At 34.6% G+C, this 16,416-nt stretch overlaps 2 protein-coding genes across 3 annotated transcripts; one reads left to right on the top strand and one right to left on the bottom strand.

The window, feature by feature from the left end:
* The first annotated feature begins 281 nt into the window (after positions 1-281).
* LOC118751351 (odorant receptor Or2-like) lies at positions 282-1,686 on the top strand. The gene is made up of 5 exons (XM_036486157.1): positions 282-386; positions 477-615; positions 680-947; positions 1,018-1,117; positions 1,588-1,686. The coding sequence occupies exons 1-5, from the start codon at positions 282-284 to the stop codon at positions 1,684-1,686; spliced, it is 711 nt and encodes a 236-aa protein (XP_036342050.1).
* A 2,380-nt stretch (positions 1,687-4,066) lies between these two features.
* On the bottom strand, positions 4,067-15,878 carry LOC118751348 (uncharacterized serine-rich protein C215.13-like). 2 transcript variants are annotated; one of them, XM_036486153.1, is made up of 6 exons: positions 15,736-15,878; positions 15,541-15,648; positions 8,712-8,794; positions 5,592-5,734; positions 4,358-4,735; positions 4,067-4,276 (listed from the first exon to the last, which is right to left on the bottom strand). In XM_036486153.1, exons 2-6 carry the CDS (start codon positions 15,608-15,610, stop codon positions 4,156-4,158), a joined length of 795 nt encoding a protein of 264 aa, XP_036342046.1. In that variant the 5' UTR covers positions 15,611-15,648; positions 15,736-15,878; the 3' UTR covers positions 4,067-4,155. The 2 variants fall into 2 exon arrangements, with proteins under 2 accessions (XP_036342046.1, XP_036342047.1); XM_036486154.1 differs by having other exon boundaries at positions 15,770-15,878.
* Between the last annotated feature and the right edge of the window lie 538 nt (positions 15,879-16,416).

Here is a 16,416-nt window from a genome sequence, read left to right as displayed (position 1 = left end):
TATCCAACTTCTATACTTGCGAAACACACAAATTGTGCAGACGCCGCGCAGAAAAGTAAAAAAAATTGCAAACAATGCTAAGTGAAAAAATGCAATTCTCCACAAAATTATTCAGTTGGAATTTAGCTATTTGGATACGCATAGGCTTTTTGGATGAACAAAAGAGACGATTGGCCTATCTCTTAATCTCTGTGCCGGTGGTGATATGTATGATGATCGGAATCACGCTTTGTTTGAGTGAAAATGATTTGGAAGAAGATATATATAGCTTCTTTATCACCATGGTTTGCTTCACGGCCATATTGCGCGCTATGGTGGTCTTAACGAAGCAACGTAAATTCTTGGACCTATGCAACGTAATTGAGTACTGGTACCAAGAAATACAGGTAAATATGCAATTTTTCATTAGCCAATTTGGTTTTTGGTTGGTATAAAGTGAGAGACATTCATATGTATTATGCGTATGTTACTTTCAGCATCAAAATGATCAAAACGCTTTGAAAAAATTGCATGAACTTACTTGGAAGGCACGCTTTTGTACCAAATATTTGATGCGTTGTGTGATACTTGTTAATTTTTTTATTGCGCTTCAACCAATAGCTACTGGTTATGGCAGTAAGTAAAATAGTGAATTTTATGAGCCAAACTAAAACTTGTATATATGTATATATTTTCAAAGAATTTGTGGCCGATGTCGAGTTACCAGGCATCGATTTTCATAAGAGCCCTGCATATGAAATAATGTACCTCTTGCAATCGTGTTGGGTTGTTCCCGTATCAACCTGCTCATATATTCCTTATGTGAGTTTTCTGCTAATCTTCATATATTTCGGCATTTTCGCAATTAGACATCTACAACAGAAATTGGCAGATTTATGTTTAATGGATGAAAAGGACGCATTGGAGAGTGTAAAGTTATGCGTGGCCTATCATATGCGGATCATCAAGTGAGTATGGCATGATAAGACAGAATGCGCTTTCAAGAAAAAATGCACCCATAATAAACTGTACTTTAAGATTCCGCGAAGACTTGGAGGACTTCTTTTCGTTAATGAGTTTGCTAGACGCAAGTTTGTACTGTCTTACGCTTTGCATGATGTTAGTTTATACGTCAATGGTGAGTAAACTACAACAAAATTAGTTGATAAGCTGCTTTTAAATTAATTAAATGTTTTTCTTTTATGTTCCTTTGCCACCGCAAGGAATTTACTTTGCCACTTTTGATTAAGGGCATCGGAATTTTACTTATTTTAACTATTTTAATATTTCTAACCTATTGGCTGGCCGATATTTTCGCTCATGAGGTAAAATTAATATTTTTCATCACATATGTATGTATGTATGTATTCAAGTGCTTTCGATTTGAAGAGTGTAAATGTAGCTGAAGTCGCCTACAATACTAACTGGATGGATCGCGGTAAAGAATTTCGTAGATGTATTTTACTAATTATCGGCAGAAGTCAACGTCCCTTGACGGTAAATTCTTATAAATTGTTCTTGATAAATTTTTTTAAGATGTCATAATAGTAATTATGTTTAAAATGATTACACAAAATTCATATAGAACTTCCTTTTTTCAATCCTTAGCTCACCGCTGGTGGTTTTAAACCGATGAATATGAACACTTTTATGGCCATAATGCGTGCATCTTATTCATTTTTCTCACTTCTGCAGAGTACAATGTAAAATTTGTGAAAGTTTGAAATATACAAAATGAGCTAGATACATACATAGCTGTGTTCGTATGCAATAGTAGGCTCCGTGAATTAAAACCGCGTGTATTCCTCGAGGGTTTAACTCATTTTGCCAAGTGAAATTAGGCCGCGAAAAAAATGAAATTAGGCCGCCGAACAAATAAAAACGCGGCCATAATTCACGCGGTCTAAATTCCATCGAATAACTCACTGGCGCCGAGACGTTGAAGTACTTTTGGCAAATAAAGGTGCAAGAAATAGTTCCGATACAAGCAAGTCAATATTCCTATTAAGATTCATAAAAAAATTTCTTGTCGTTTAAAGAATAAAGCGAATGCCGAATAATACTAAAGCCAGCCAGCCCGACATTAGCTACTATTCCATACGAACACAGATATGTATGTATTTAAGTATACCAATATACTTTACCATGCTTGAATATAAAGTTGTAGTTTCTCTCTTATGTCTTTGATTATGCTCTAGCAGTCTTCAAAATGGTTGTTGTGTGTTTCGCTCATTAACACACCGAAAACTGATACTAATTAAATATTCGACAATATTTGGAACTTCTCTTCTGACGCGCTACTTCCACCGACATCAGGATTTTCGTGTACGTTGCTTTCGCTGAATACTTCAGTCCTTTCACACTTCTTTTTATCTTGAAAATTTATGTATGTAGACGTATCCTTCCAATAAGTACACATTATCAATAATATCGGTATGATTTTTTTCTTCTACAAATTTGTTTGGTTGGTTGCAGTGGTGTCTAGGTCACAATTAGCGTATTTTTAAACCACTTTAAAGCACTTCTCCCGGGGGACATTTTGTCTGATGCATCTACCGATTTCGCTAATGGTAGCTCCTGATAGTTCTGTTAGTGATGTTACCAAGTTTCTGCCTAATGTTTTACGTCTAGTATTCGAAAGTAGTCCTATTTTTGTCGCATTTGTTTGCCTATCGGCCAGTGCCCCGTAATGGATGCTACAATTCTGAAAACCTCTGGCCTTGATCTTCGTCTTCGTCTTGTTGTAGTCTGGCCATAGTTTTCTCTATATTGTACAGGTCTGTATATCTGACCACCTGCGTCTAGCCAGTTCAAGGAAATACGAATTCATCTCTCTTTGGAATATCGGATTCATCCAAACCGGCTCCTGCCTTCGCCAGCTCACCAGCCTACTCATTACCTTCTATACTTCTACGTCCGTCGACGAAAGACCCGAAAACACACTGAGGCTGATTGACTTCGCCAAGGTCCAAAACTTTTTAGTACGCAGTACTAGGATCAAGCATAAAAAGATCGATCAAGCTGGCTCCAAATCGAAAAACCAAAAACTAAATCGATCATGTTGTAATAGGCGGAAGGTACGCTTCCAATGTTTTAGATGTGCGTACACCCCCAGGGATAAACATCGACTCGAACCACTGACTTTTTGCACCCAATATACGGGCAGGGCTCTGTGCACTATGAAAAGTGCATCCAGAAATGCAAAGAAAGCTCAACATTGATAAGCTACTATCACGACAGAAGGCTAATTTATTCACCATTTAACTCTCACTCCTGCTCTAAGGAGCCCTATTCAACAGACCGACATATGCAAGCAGTGGAACCACGATTTCTGCATATTACTTACCGCCGCCGAAGAAGTTGTGGAAGAGATTCCGCCTACAGGGCGACGCAAGCCTTGTTGGACCAATGTAGGGGGCAGAAGAGGGGACCTAGTGACCGATATGCAAAACATACTTAACTTATGGAGGAGACACTTTTCGGCCTTATTGAATGGTAGTAGTAGAATTGAAAGCAGTGGAAGAGATGAACCCTAACCCCAGTCGATGAAGACGGAGTCGATGTCCCACCGCCATACTATGACAAGAAAGGCAATACTGCCGTTCCTCCAACTAAGCTTCGCATTTAAGGTGTTATCGAGTATAATGTGTGAGATACTGATACCCACTGTCAACGAATTGATTGGGTCTTATCAGTATGACTTTAGACCACGGAAATTTGTCTTTATGCCGCGACATCCCTGTGAAACTGAAACGGCTGGGTAAAATTACGTTGAGCAATACCACCAGCATCGTCGGAATTAAGAAGCAGCTCTCCGAGTCGTTGGATACCAAACGAAGTTTCACACAAGGTGGCTCCCTTTCGTCTGATTTCTTTAATCCGATGTTGAAGAAGATGATAACAGCCGCTGAACTGAACCGCTCAGGCATAATACTTTATAAGAGCGTGCAATTGCTGGCGTATGCCGACGACATCGACAGTACGGTAAAAACAAGGGCTATGTCTGTTCTGCCTTCTCGAATTAAATATGGAAGCAAAGCGAATAGGTTTAAACACGCTTATGAAAATAAAACTCACAATCAAATGTTTGAAAATAAATACCATATATTTATTGCGAAAAAACTCTACTACAAATACATATAAAAGGCGAAATGCTCAATTAGGAATTTAAATAAACTAATTTTTCGTGGTGGTGGTTTTAGCGTGAACGCCTTTCTCATCTATATAACCGCTAGTTGAGACGGTTTTGCTGACTGTTTGTGGTGTGTCTTCGTCTCCAAAGCGGCTGCTAAATTTACTAAGAGAAATTAATTTCAATTAGGCTTATCTTTTTTACGACACACTACACAAATCTTTTTCATAAAAAATAGATACTTACTTAACATTAGCGGCTGGCGTATGTGACACTGACTGCTCCGTTTTGAAATAAACCGGGCCGCCATTGGATGAGACCGATGAACTTGACGAAGCCGATGAGCCAAATCTGCTGGCCACTGGTATGGAATTATAGCCGGTATTGTAGTTCCCACCACCTGTTGTTGCAGCAAAACCAGCATTGTTGGCGCCGTAGCTATTACTGCCGGTGGGAAAGTGAACGCCAGCATAGTTGCTACCATAACTGTTATCATATCCAGCGCTAGTTCCCGCACTCAAACCAACACCCACACCGGATGAGCTGTGCGCGCCACCACCCACGCCGGATGAACTGAGGGCCGAATCATATGAGGAGCCATCATCCCCAAAGCGTTGAGAAAAGCTGCGGAAAAATTAAAATGGTAATAAATTAGTTCATTAAATATAAAATTCGATTCAATACAAATTCGATACAATTTTGATCATCTGACGATTTTTGGTGTGGTGATAATTTATTTTTAATACTCCATACACTCCACGGGGCCTGGGTTCAAGCTCTAGTCAAAGTAACATCGCAAAAAAAAAATTTTGAAAAAAGAATTTTTCTTAACAGCGCTCGTCCCTCGGCAGGCAATGGCAAACCTCCGAGTGTATTTCTGCCATGAAAAACAGCTTCTCATAAAAATACAATCGCCGTTCGGAGTCGGCGTAAAACTGTAGGTCCCTCCCCTTTGTATTACAACAACAAAGCGCAGCCCCGAATCGTAGGAGAAGCTCGGCCGAACACTTACACACATAAGCTTAGTCGCAAGAAATATAAAATCGACACTTTTTAAAACTGACTAAAGAAATTGGATCTTTAAACCAAAAAAAAAGAGTGCTGGCTTTTAGAGATACAACCCGGTCGAGGTGAAAAACTACTCGGTGATTGCACATCCTTGGTTACGGCTAGATGCTCCTTCAGGAAATGCTTAGTGTGCCTGTCTAACTTAGGGCGGATAGTCATTAATAAAGTTTTGTTGTAGAATTCTTAGTAAAAGCCATTAGCAATGACTTGAACTTTTTTTTTAAATATTTTACGAGTTCAACAAGTCTCTCTTTCATAGTTCCTAAATAAACCAAAATTCTACTTCAAATAAAAATCCCCATAGGCAATTTTTATATAACCAAAAAATGATAAATACACATTCGAAGAATATGAAATTCTTTAAATACTTAAAATAACTAGTTAAAACTCCAAATAACCCGTTAACACTTACCTTGTGGTTCCAGCTGGTGTATGCGATACTGTATTATGAGTACTGAAGTAGACCGGCCCGCCATTGCTGGACGATGCAGAAGAGGATGAAGATGAGGACGAACTGAAAACTTGACGACGTAAGCGATGCAGGTATTTAGCAGTCTGTGGGGATAAAAGTATAAATTTAGCTAACGCAATATGTAAGTAGCTAAGAAAATATAAAAAATTTCACTTTAAAAGCTGACTATTTCTTAAAAGAAAGTATTTCGTCACTAGACACGAATAAAGGCGCGAGCTCAAAAGTTGACGACGAAAAACCTCGAATAAAAAACTTCAGCGCCTAGACTCTTAACATACTTCGCCGAAGTTTTTCATAAGCATCTTTTTCGCAAAATCTATTTCTGCGCCTTTTTTCGCCGTCAAAACACTAGCGCGCCTTTATTCGTTTGTAGTGACGTGATGATATATATAGACACATATTTATCAAAGAAAACGAGTCATAGCAGAGAATTTTATGTGCATAACTTCTCGATATATAGGGAAATGGCACGGTGCTACAAAAAAAAAAATCACGAAATATACCCGAAACCAAGTTAGTGTAGGTTGTAGGCAGGGTCGAGTACAACATGAAAATAGATTTATTATAGTTCCTGAACCCTCCATTTTTATGTTATGTATTAAGAAAAAAAAAAAAAACTTGGTGCATTTATCTATTAAGAGCTTTCATTTTTGATCCAATTTTAAAATTCAAACATGTTGTGAAAATGAGATTTATGTATATATGTACCTTTAAAATTGTGTATAACAAAATATTTTTAAATTTAGCTTGTTTGTAGCAGGGCTGCAAACCGGTTTTGAACCGAACCGCCGCTTTTCTCTGGCTTCGAACCGAACCATTTTTATTTTGAATTGCCAAAACCGAACCGAAACTCACTACAAAAAATGGTTTGGATCGGTTCAAAATGAAAGTCCAGTATTTGTAATACCCAACTTGGTCTAAAAATGCAACCCGTATAGCAAAATTGCAAACATTTTTTTGTTTGATAGCAACTCCGTGAGTTGTAATTTCGTCTTGTAAAGAATGCTTGTTAATTTTTGTATATAGAAGAAAATTCTTAACGATGCCAGTTAATTACAAAATTTCAAAATCTCGGATTTTTTATCTTGGATTAAAAAGTTTGAATCTTTGATGCTATTTTCTAGAAATTTTTAGATTTTTTCTAATTTTCGTACAAAGTTTGAAATTTGGATTTATATGCTTGTTGTTATATATCGAGCTATACTTTTATAAAAGAATAATGAACTTTAAGCTGATATTATTTTGACCATAGGTATACGTGTACATATGAAGTTAAGGCCAAGTGTAAGCTCCAGCCTACCGAATATTAGGTTTTCATCATTAGATGACCTAAGATTTTGAGGGTCAATTAAAAATTCTGAGAATGCTGTTTTAATCTACATACTCGACTAGGCTACTACTTGTCCCAACCTTAAAAAGTTTATTAAAAATTTTCTAATTTCCCTTTCATCGCGTTGATTTTATATATATTTTTGTTTTTTTCCATACAAAAATATTGTCCAACATACCAACAACACCAACATATTGAAGTAAATTCGTGAAAATTTGTAGAAATCAACTTAGGGCCAGTAAATTTGGCCCTTAGAATTAAAAACAGACTGGTAACTGCAATTGGTCCATCCTACTGCACTTGGTACACTATTTCCGAAACTCGTCAATTACGCGGTTTAGGGAAAAGTTAAAAAATCCCTATTAGAAAAGCAGTTGTTTTGGGTGTTTGAAGATGTCTGTATTGAAAATAACTATAATATTGAGTACTTTTGTAAATGTTAATTTGAATTTAATTCTGAATTATTAACTTAACGAGTTTCTGCGGTAAACACGCAAATAATTATTCCAAAATATCGATGTTTTGCTATGAAAATAGTCGACGCATCGAAGTATAAATTTTTTAGTCTTGTTAGTCGACTAATCGATTAGTCGAATAGCTAATACGGCTGTCCCACGACACCCCAATTGTGTAGTTCCCTTTCTCATTCGTAATTCGTACTCCAATTACCCTTCGAATTACGTAATTCGCCATATAAAATTTTGAGAGCGAATTACCTCATTTGTTGGTAATTCAGACTGCTATTTGACTAGCAACCGTAAAAAAATTTGCTAATCGACTAATCGACTAATTGAATAGCCGTATGGTCGATTTTTAAAAAGAGCTCTAGCTTTAACTCATCAAATTGTTGTGAAATAATATATAAAAATTTTATGCAAATCCGATGTGTTGAAAAATATCAATGTACATTTCAACCCATCGAATCTAAGAAATACATCGACATATTTTTGCCCCTGACATTCTTACTTTGGGTTTATACAAGACAATATAGCAATACATTCACGCTTTTATACTAATATGTTCATTGAGGTGGTTCAAAAATGCATGTGAAAAAGTAAAGTCGGAATTTTTATGCTCTCACCCCCTTAGAATTTTTCTATACCGAAAAAAATATACCCCTTTTTTATTTTGAAATCAAAAAATATTTAGAGGTGGATCATAGCGCCCAAAATTTGCTATGTATTTTATATGGGGAAAAAACAACTTTTCGTAGAAATGGTATAGAATAGTTCAAAATCAATATTTTTCTACCAGAAAACTCTATTTATCTGCAGGAAATAACAATAATAATACCCGATGGTTTATAAAACCATTTGTTCATCGCAACTATAATTTATAGGTCCGCCAAAAAACCACAAAAACCCCGAAAAATGCAATGGTAAGTATTAAAAAATGGTTAAATAAACAATTCTTTATTATTACCGAAAGTCTCCTGAAGAGAACCAGAGTTTTCCGATCGAAAAATCTTGATTTTAAAAAACTCTATACCATTGCAACGAACAACTTTATTTTTCCCATATAAAAATACATGTAAAACTTTGAGCGCATTGTTTTATGCGTTTTGGAAGTCAGCCATACTCTCATTTGTTTAGTCCTTTTTGTATATTTCGGCGCTTTCGGATTCCTGAAATAATCAATTCACTTGCGAACTCACAATTCATTACACACAAAACCCAAAATATATGATAACTGACTACCCCTAATAGATACACTCAATTCGCTGTACTTACGTGTGGGCTAACGGGATGTGATTGTGTCTTATGACCCTCAGCATCGAGTGTGTAGAAAGCTTTCGGAATGAAATAACCAGCATCTGTAAATATAAGAAAACAAGTAATTTTTAAGCAAAAAACACCACTGACTACACAACTTATTTATATAAAAATTTTGGAGCGCCGTTAATTTCTCTATGATCCTTTTCGAAAAAAGTTATCGAAAAAGTATCAGAACTGAAAGTAAGAGCGTTGGAATTTTCTTCCTTGATGACGTTTGTGTACCGAAAGCAAAAACAAAATACATGTCAGTTTTGGGTTTTGCACTACCGCTGCCACCTTATATGAATTCCCCTTGCTTAAAATCGTAAAGTTGCTCAATGTAACATACAAGTTAAAATGGCTATAGGCATTTCAAAGGTCATAATAAGAGTTATTTATATATTTTCTGTGCATTTGGCAACATTTTGGTGCAGTTACAAATGCCCTAAAAATTTGGTAACCGTTATTTTATTATAAGATATATTGTGAATCGAAAAAGACTCCGTTGAATTGATAACCTTCCTCCTTTTTTTTTGAAGTCGTTTAAAAAGAAACATTTTAAAATTTGATTCCAAATGCAAGCAAAAACTTTATGAAAATTAAAATTATGCCATAATCTGTTATGAACGACAGATTTTAATGACTCCCAATGACATTCGATATTGTAATGTATATTTATTATTTTTAGATATTTTTTGTTTGTTTATTGTTGATGTAGCCTCCACTGGCTGAACGGCTTTCGCAGGGTATATAAAGTCTGAATAGATTCAAATTTACACGCGCATGTTCGTTTAGGTTTTTTTGTTTGTTTGATTGCATGTATGTATGTACGTATGTAGAAGTGTAAGCTGATTTCTTTGTTACGTATTTTTTTTCTTGCTAAGCTGCTTTGGCTTTATTACAATATTTTTGTGATTTGATTTCGTTTCTTTACTGTTTTTTTTGTTTTTGTTAATTTATTCAGCAAAATATCGGAATACAGTGAAAGCTCTATAACTCGAAGTGCAAGCTTATTAGGAAAAAAACACAATTAGAAGTAATGAACGACTTTAAAAAATTAACGAAGCTGATCGGCCGAAAAAATACGAGCGAAATTATATTTTGAATGAGTTATCGCAAAATACTGAAGTTCATTTTGGGTTGTGACGATTTTCCACTTATTGTTCTACGCGTGAGCGAAACTCCACTGTACAAACACACATATGTATATATCGTTTCTTTAATTCACAAACCAGCAATAACCAGCAAATTCTATTTTAAAAGAGGAGCTCTACATATTTGAGTTCCAAAAAAAAATACATACTCTCCTTATTTTATATCTAATGAACTGGGTACTTATGGACGTTCAAGTGGCGAAAGTAGCCCATCGCCAAAATCTCTTTCGCAGCCAACTTTCTAAGCTCTCGTATTTTTCTTCTTTCGTTTTTTTTTTTCCTGCTTGAATTACACGAAAAAACATCAGGTATTTAAAATCTGCGTATACATATCTACATATTTTTGTGAATTTTTTCTTTTTTATTACCTTGTACTTCGTTCGCGAGTGCAAGTTAAGATTCTCAATTTGAGTAGTCATAGAATACCAGTTTGTACGCTTGTGTGTACTTACGCTTCAAGTAGTGTTTTTTTTTTTTTGTACTTTTTATATATTTTAATAGCTAAGCAATGAACTTTTGCACGAGCTTAATCTGAAAGCGTTCAATTCTTTGGAAATGTTGCTCTAGGAAAGCATTTACTCTTTCAAGTATTTTAAAAGCATCTTTTTACTTGGAATCGTTAGAAATGTTTTTGAGTAATCATGGGAAAATCAAGTTTTCCCTTTGCTAATGTAACTGATTAGGTAAGTTTAATCAATCAGCCCGGGCACTGCAGATAAGTTCTACGCCAGCGAGCAGTTGGTCTAGCATCAATATTTATTGTACATATTTACGTCGCAGCACATCTTACTTATAAATAGTATAATTTCTATTATTAATAATAATGGCAATGGTGTAGACAGGTTCAGATATTTATGGCTAGGTGTAATTATTAGTTATGCTTCTAAGTTCTATGCCGACGATTAAAGCTAACTATTTATTTACTATAAAATCTGTTTGCATACTTTTCCGCTAGGGTCGGTCTTTTTTTTCCTCCTATGCAATTGGAAGCATAGCAATTTATTTAAGTATTTTTATTTTTTTTTTTAATTCAAAGCATCTGTTAACAATTTTTTGGCTTGTTCCAGATTTCATCTGAGATTGCCAACACAGAGTCAAACCGATAGCATTAGTAAAATAAATTATAAACTAATACTCTGTGTCTTAGAAGAGTAAAAATAGCTTGGACTGCTTCTTTGGTTTTTTACACGTTCTTTATACAATACATATATGTACTTCACAGGTTGCATTCTTGCAGCTCCCTTATACGAGTGTCATTGGCAGTGAGCAATCAACTCTGAAAAACAAGTAAATAGGCCCTAGCTAGGTTCTGGTGCGACTTAACCTTTTATACCAGGCACATATCGCAGAAAACGAATCTCTGACTTCCCAGATTTTTGATTATACATATTACAGTGGCGCTCGCGTAAATAGCGCACTTTCATTTTTGACAATTTTCACAATGTTTTCCGTGATACGTTTCTTCAGTTTAAAAAAAAATAATATAGTAAATTCTATAACACAAGCCATATAAGTCAATGTGCCCAAATCAGGAAAATTTAGCAAATTCCAAAAAAATTTCATAAAAACTCAATTTTTTCAGAATTATTAAAGCTCAGTTATGCAAGACTTAGACTTGGCTTGACTTGAAAATTATATATCATCTGTATTTATATTGTATATCCCAAAAAACCAACTTCACTTAGAAACTCGGAGAACTATAGATTTTTGATTCCAAAATCACCCGAAAAAGTTACCATATTCAACAAAAAATTTCGAAATGTATTTTATGTGCAGAACTATACATATGCACATTAGGGTGGTCCTTAAACCCAAATGAAAAATTTTTTCAGTCTCACCCCCTCAATCGGTTATACCACGTATAAATTTTGGTCCCGATTGGAACCCGTTATGGGGTGCCGCACAGGGGGGCAAAGTTCAGTCTCCTCTATAGAGGCTAAGCAAATAAAAATCAATTTTTTTCTTTTCATATATTATCCAAAATCAATACTACTATAGTCGAAGGATTCTTGACAGGGTAATCTGAACTTGTATCCCTGGGCGACAGGTTTTAACCGACTCTAATGGGGGCCAAAATTTATATGTGATTATTTCGACTATAGTAGCTTTGACGTAGAGGTTGAGGCTTAGGAAATCTGATATAAAAATTTGCTTCCTACCTTTGAGGACCACCCTAATGTACATATATCCGACGAAAATGGGTCGCTATCAGATATCATGAAGTTAAAATCTCACAGAAAGCATCTCAGGGAATCTTGACGAAGATCACAAATTTAAGTGCGGCCGAAGAAATAAATTCATTGATTGCGCTGTTGTTTTATTAAGTTGGTACTGCTTATGGCATATAATGGTATGAAGCATGAGGCTCATGACACAAAACAGCTGAAGGCATCTGATCATTCACAGTGTCATGGATACGCTTCATTGCAGCAGAGGATTGTCAGGCGCACAATTCCCGTGAAGGGTATGTCATTTGGACACCGATATCATCCGACTTGGCATCGTTGGAGGCCATTCAGGTTATTATGAGGCTATTCAGGCTATTTATGCAAAAAAAAAAAAAACGTTAAACTTTGGAGCACTTAAATATCTAAATACTCTTGAGGGCCACTCCCTAATGTGGAGCCTGTGTTGATCTATGTAAGGGAAGGATCTACTCTACTAACCAAACAAGTAGCACCGAATCGAAAAACTTTACCAATCCACCTTTTCAAATTATTTTATATTATATTAAGTATAGGAGGGTTGCCACCTGTTTAAAAAATTTAATTCAATTGGAATAAAGGCAATTAGGTGATTGAAGTATGTATCATAATGAGTGCCAGACGACATAGGTCTATGAAGGTAGTGTATATATTTTTAACAGGGTTGCCACCTCTTTTTAAAGTCAATTTAGTTAACTTATACACAAGTTCTTTGATATACTAAGATATGGGTGTTAAACGAAAGATTGTTAATAAATCTTTAGTTTGAAGCTTTAGAAATTTTAGATGTTTCAAGAGGATTGTCACCTCTTGAATAGTTATTTGCCACCAATTGCAAAGTTAAGTGGATTACTAAAAGTATTGGAAACAAGCTAAATGGCTTTAAAAAAATATGTATAACTGAGCGGTATTTAGGAGAGTTGTCAGCTGTTTAAAAAATGAAGCTCAATTAAATTCATCAGTTAACTTAAATATGTATCAGTGTCAGACGAATGAGATGTAAAAAGATTTTAGTTTTAAACTAATTTTAATGAGGGCTGCCACCTGTTTTAAAAGTCGAATTTATACACAAGTTAAGCGAAATATTAAAATATGAGTGTCAAAAGACTGACTTTTAAGGAAAACTTTAGTTTGAAAATATTCTTTATTAAGGTTGCCACCTATTCTAAAAGTAACAAATTAATTTTATTTTTTGAAGTTAGAAACTTTTTTTAGCGGTACAGGAGATTTTAAATTTTTTGAAATGAAAAACCGACCATGCGTGTAGCAAGACTGAGCTTTTTTGTAGCTTAGCTCATACTTTTTTCTGCTAAGGCTGCGTTTCACCAAACTCATTTAAGTGGAGATAAATTTTAATCCAATGTTTTATTTAATTCCCAATTAAATTTTTTCAGTTTCAATAAGCTCTTAACCGTGCTAAAAGTGATAGAAAAAGCAGAGCTGGTATACAGTAAACAGCTGATACACAATATTATGGTGTGTTTATATTGGTCGGCCGCTGTGGTGTAGTGGTAAGCAGTGCGCGCTACCACTCCGCAACGCCAAGGTTCAAACCCTGGTCAAAGCAACATCGAATAAAAATATAGAAAAAGGTTTTTTCTTAACAGCGGTCGTCCCTCGGCAGGCAATGGCAAACCTCCGAGTGTATTTCTGCCATGAAAAACAGCTTCTCATAAAAATACTATCTCCGTTCGGAGCCGGGGTAAAACTGTAGGTCCCTCCGCTCTGTGTGACAACATCAAGGCGCACGCCACAAATCGGAGGAGAAGCTCGGCCAAACACTAACATATGTGTAAGCGCCAATCTATTATTATTATTATTATATTGATCAGCTGATTACACGTGTGACATCTCTAAGTATGATTATGCTGATTTAATTTTTATTTAAGTGAAGAGCATAGGTAACTTAAATCAAAATTAAAAACAAGTTAAACTTGATTGGTGAAACCAAAATTCCAAAATTAAAGTAATTTTTTCTTAAATGAATCTGGTGGTATGCAGTCTAAGAGATAAGAAGAGTTTAGCACTTTTTTTTAGAATAAAGTTTGTGTTTAAAGGGCAGAGAAATTTTAAAAGCTGCTTGAGAAAACGGAAAATCAACAAATTGAAAATTTTTCAATTTATTAAAGTGGTTTCCCTTTATTTGATTTTTCTAGAAAAATTAGCATTTCCAAAATACCTACTTTTGGTATGGATTCCGCTTTTTTGCCTTTTTTGCGAAAAAACGCATAATTTCATACATAAATTTTAACCTTCTTAGGGAACTTGTAGAACTCCTAAAGGGCGTCTCGTTTTCCTAATTTTTCCGACTGGGTACCTAATAATGTATACTACGCTCATCTATACATTCGTATATTTTTAAATATGAACTTCATTTAACTTTTAGTAATAAAATTTCTGCAAAAATTCTATATTTTACCTATATTTAAATATTATTAATTACAATTTTTTTTTCCCACACAGATGTATGTATGTATAAATGTATTTATGTGCATAAAGCCCGTGTCAAAATTATAAGCGCACTAATTATTTTCAAGTTTTAACAAATTGCATATTTGTTTGTTATTTAGTTTTAGCTATTTTTTATTAAGATATCCATATGTTGTTTAATTTTTAACAAAAACCTTATAAATCCAAACTTTGTGCAACACAAAAATCAACGCTAAGTCCTAGCTGCCTCAAACTTATATTTGTATGTACTAAAAGTAATAGACTACAAAACTGCATACTAAAAATCTTTCTAAGAAATCTAATTAAAAACTTTCAAATCTCAGCGAAAGTTTGTTGATTTCTTTAATATTGCATAAAGTTTGAAATATGGGTTAATATGGTTTTGTTCAAAAATAAAAAAATATTTTATTAAAAAAATAACTAAAATTAAGGAAAAAAACAAAAATATTAAGCCTTGTAAATAAAAGGTGCGCTTATAAAGTGACACAGGCTGTATATTCGCAATTTCTAAATTTTAATAATACACACATATGTATGTACATATATATTTTTTAATTATGAAATTTCAACCTGTCAATGGAAAAAACCAAAGCCAAACAATCTGCAGAACAATGACTGATCAATAATTACTAATAAATTTCAATTATGGTAACGCCTTTGTGAAAACTTCAGTAAGCTAAAGGCTTAAAAAGCACGTTCAGCTCTGGTGAATCCCAAAACTGATGATGATGTAATAAATCTGCGGTATGCTTAAAACACGCTTCAACTGAAATATTAATAAACAATTTATTTTCATTTTGCAGATGTTTCATAGCTTGGCGTTGAGCTTTACTCCAACAATTGTTTAACGATTTTTTTTTTTTTTTTTTTGTATTCATAAGCGGAAACACAAACACGCTAAGAAATACATACACACACAATATGCACGCACTATGCAAATATATTCTGAATAAAGATTTTCCACTAACTGTTAATGATGCTGAAGAAATTACTCACCGGCTTCAGCTGATGCGGTGGCAAACACAGCCGCTGCAACAACAATTACACATTCAACAAAGAATTTCATATTTTCGGTTTTTTTTCCCCACTTAAATTATTATAAATCTTCAAAAATAAACAAAAATGTTCATTAGCTATACAATGACAATGATGATAATTAATTTTTATTATTTCAGTCAAATATTAGCGTACAATTTTTGGCAAACGAAAGACTTGAGTAACGAACTTGTTAATTATCACAGCACACACAAATGTGAAGACGCAAACGACAGAACAACGACTAAGCTGTCAAAACCGCGAACGTTGAGTTTTTATATGCGATTCGTATTGATGGGATTAGATTGCGCATCAATTCGTTTGAGTCGAAATGAAGTGCGCCAATGGGGCGAACGATTCGCAAGATTTTCGAACATGACACATAAGAACTGACATTCAAAAGCACATAAATACAAATAGTACACAATCTGAGAGTGGGCTCAAGTAATGAGCGGTCAGCCCTGTTTAGTTTTATTTATTTAGAATGAGTATAGTGTGAGTGAAGAAATGAAGTTCAAGTGCAGATTTTAGCTGAAAAAGCAACTCCCAGCGCTGCAGCGTGAATACTGAATTCTTATTTTTAGATATGTATGAGTTTATATTGAAATTATTTTTGTTTTGCAGATTTTTTAAGACTTTGCTTTCTTCAGGTTTTTTATTCATTGTTCGCACGTAATTACTTTTATGTGTGTGCGCTTTGCGCTATGTCAGCGATTTGATGTGTTTATTTGTATATTTATTTTTTGTGAATAAATATGTTTGCACGTACTGTAATCTCAAAAAAATCGGGTTTTATAGATTAAAAAAACGTTTGGGTTTACATATGTATGTATGTAC

Source organism: Rhagoletis pomonella, unplaced genomic scaffold, assembly GCF_013731165.1.
Source record: "Rhagoletis pomonella isolate Grant_MI unplaced genomic scaffold, Rhpom_1.0 Rhpom_scaffold_00658, whole genome shotgun sequence".
NCBI lineage: Eukaryota > Metazoa > Arthropoda > Insecta > Diptera > Tephritidae > Rhagoletis > Rhagoletis pomonella.
This window is presented reverse-complemented; position numbering and strand designations above follow the sequence as displayed.

What these genes read in the sequence shown, in the direction of transcription:
- LOC118751348 (XM_036486153.1), bottom strand. Translation starts at nt 15,610, where the DNA reads ATGAAATTCTTTGTTGAATGTGTAATTGTTGTTGCAGCGGCTGTGTTT. An exon ending in CACATCCCGTTAGCCCACAC is followed by an intron (nt 5,735 to 8,711) that starts GTAAGTACAGCG and finishes TTATCCCCACAG; the next exon opens with ACTGCTAAATACCTGCATCG. An exon ending in ACACCAGCTGGAACCACAAG is followed by an intron (nt 4,736 to 5,591) that starts GTAAGTGTTAAC and finishes ATTTTTCCGCAG; the next exon opens with CTTTTCTCAACGCTTTGGGG.
- LOC118751351 (XM_036486157.1), top strand. Translation starts at nt 282, where the DNA reads ATGGTTTGCTTCACGGCCATATTGCGCGCTATGGTGGTCTTAACGAAG. An exon ending in ACTGGTACCAAGAAATACAG is followed by an intron (nt 387 to 476) that starts GTAAATATGCAA and finishes TGTTACTTTCAG; the next exon opens with CATCAAAATGATCAAAACGC. An exon ending in TATCATATGCGGATCATCAA is followed by an intron (nt 948 to 1,017) that starts GTGAGTATGGCA and finishes CTGTACTTTAAG; the next exon opens with ATTCCGCGAAGACTTGGAGG.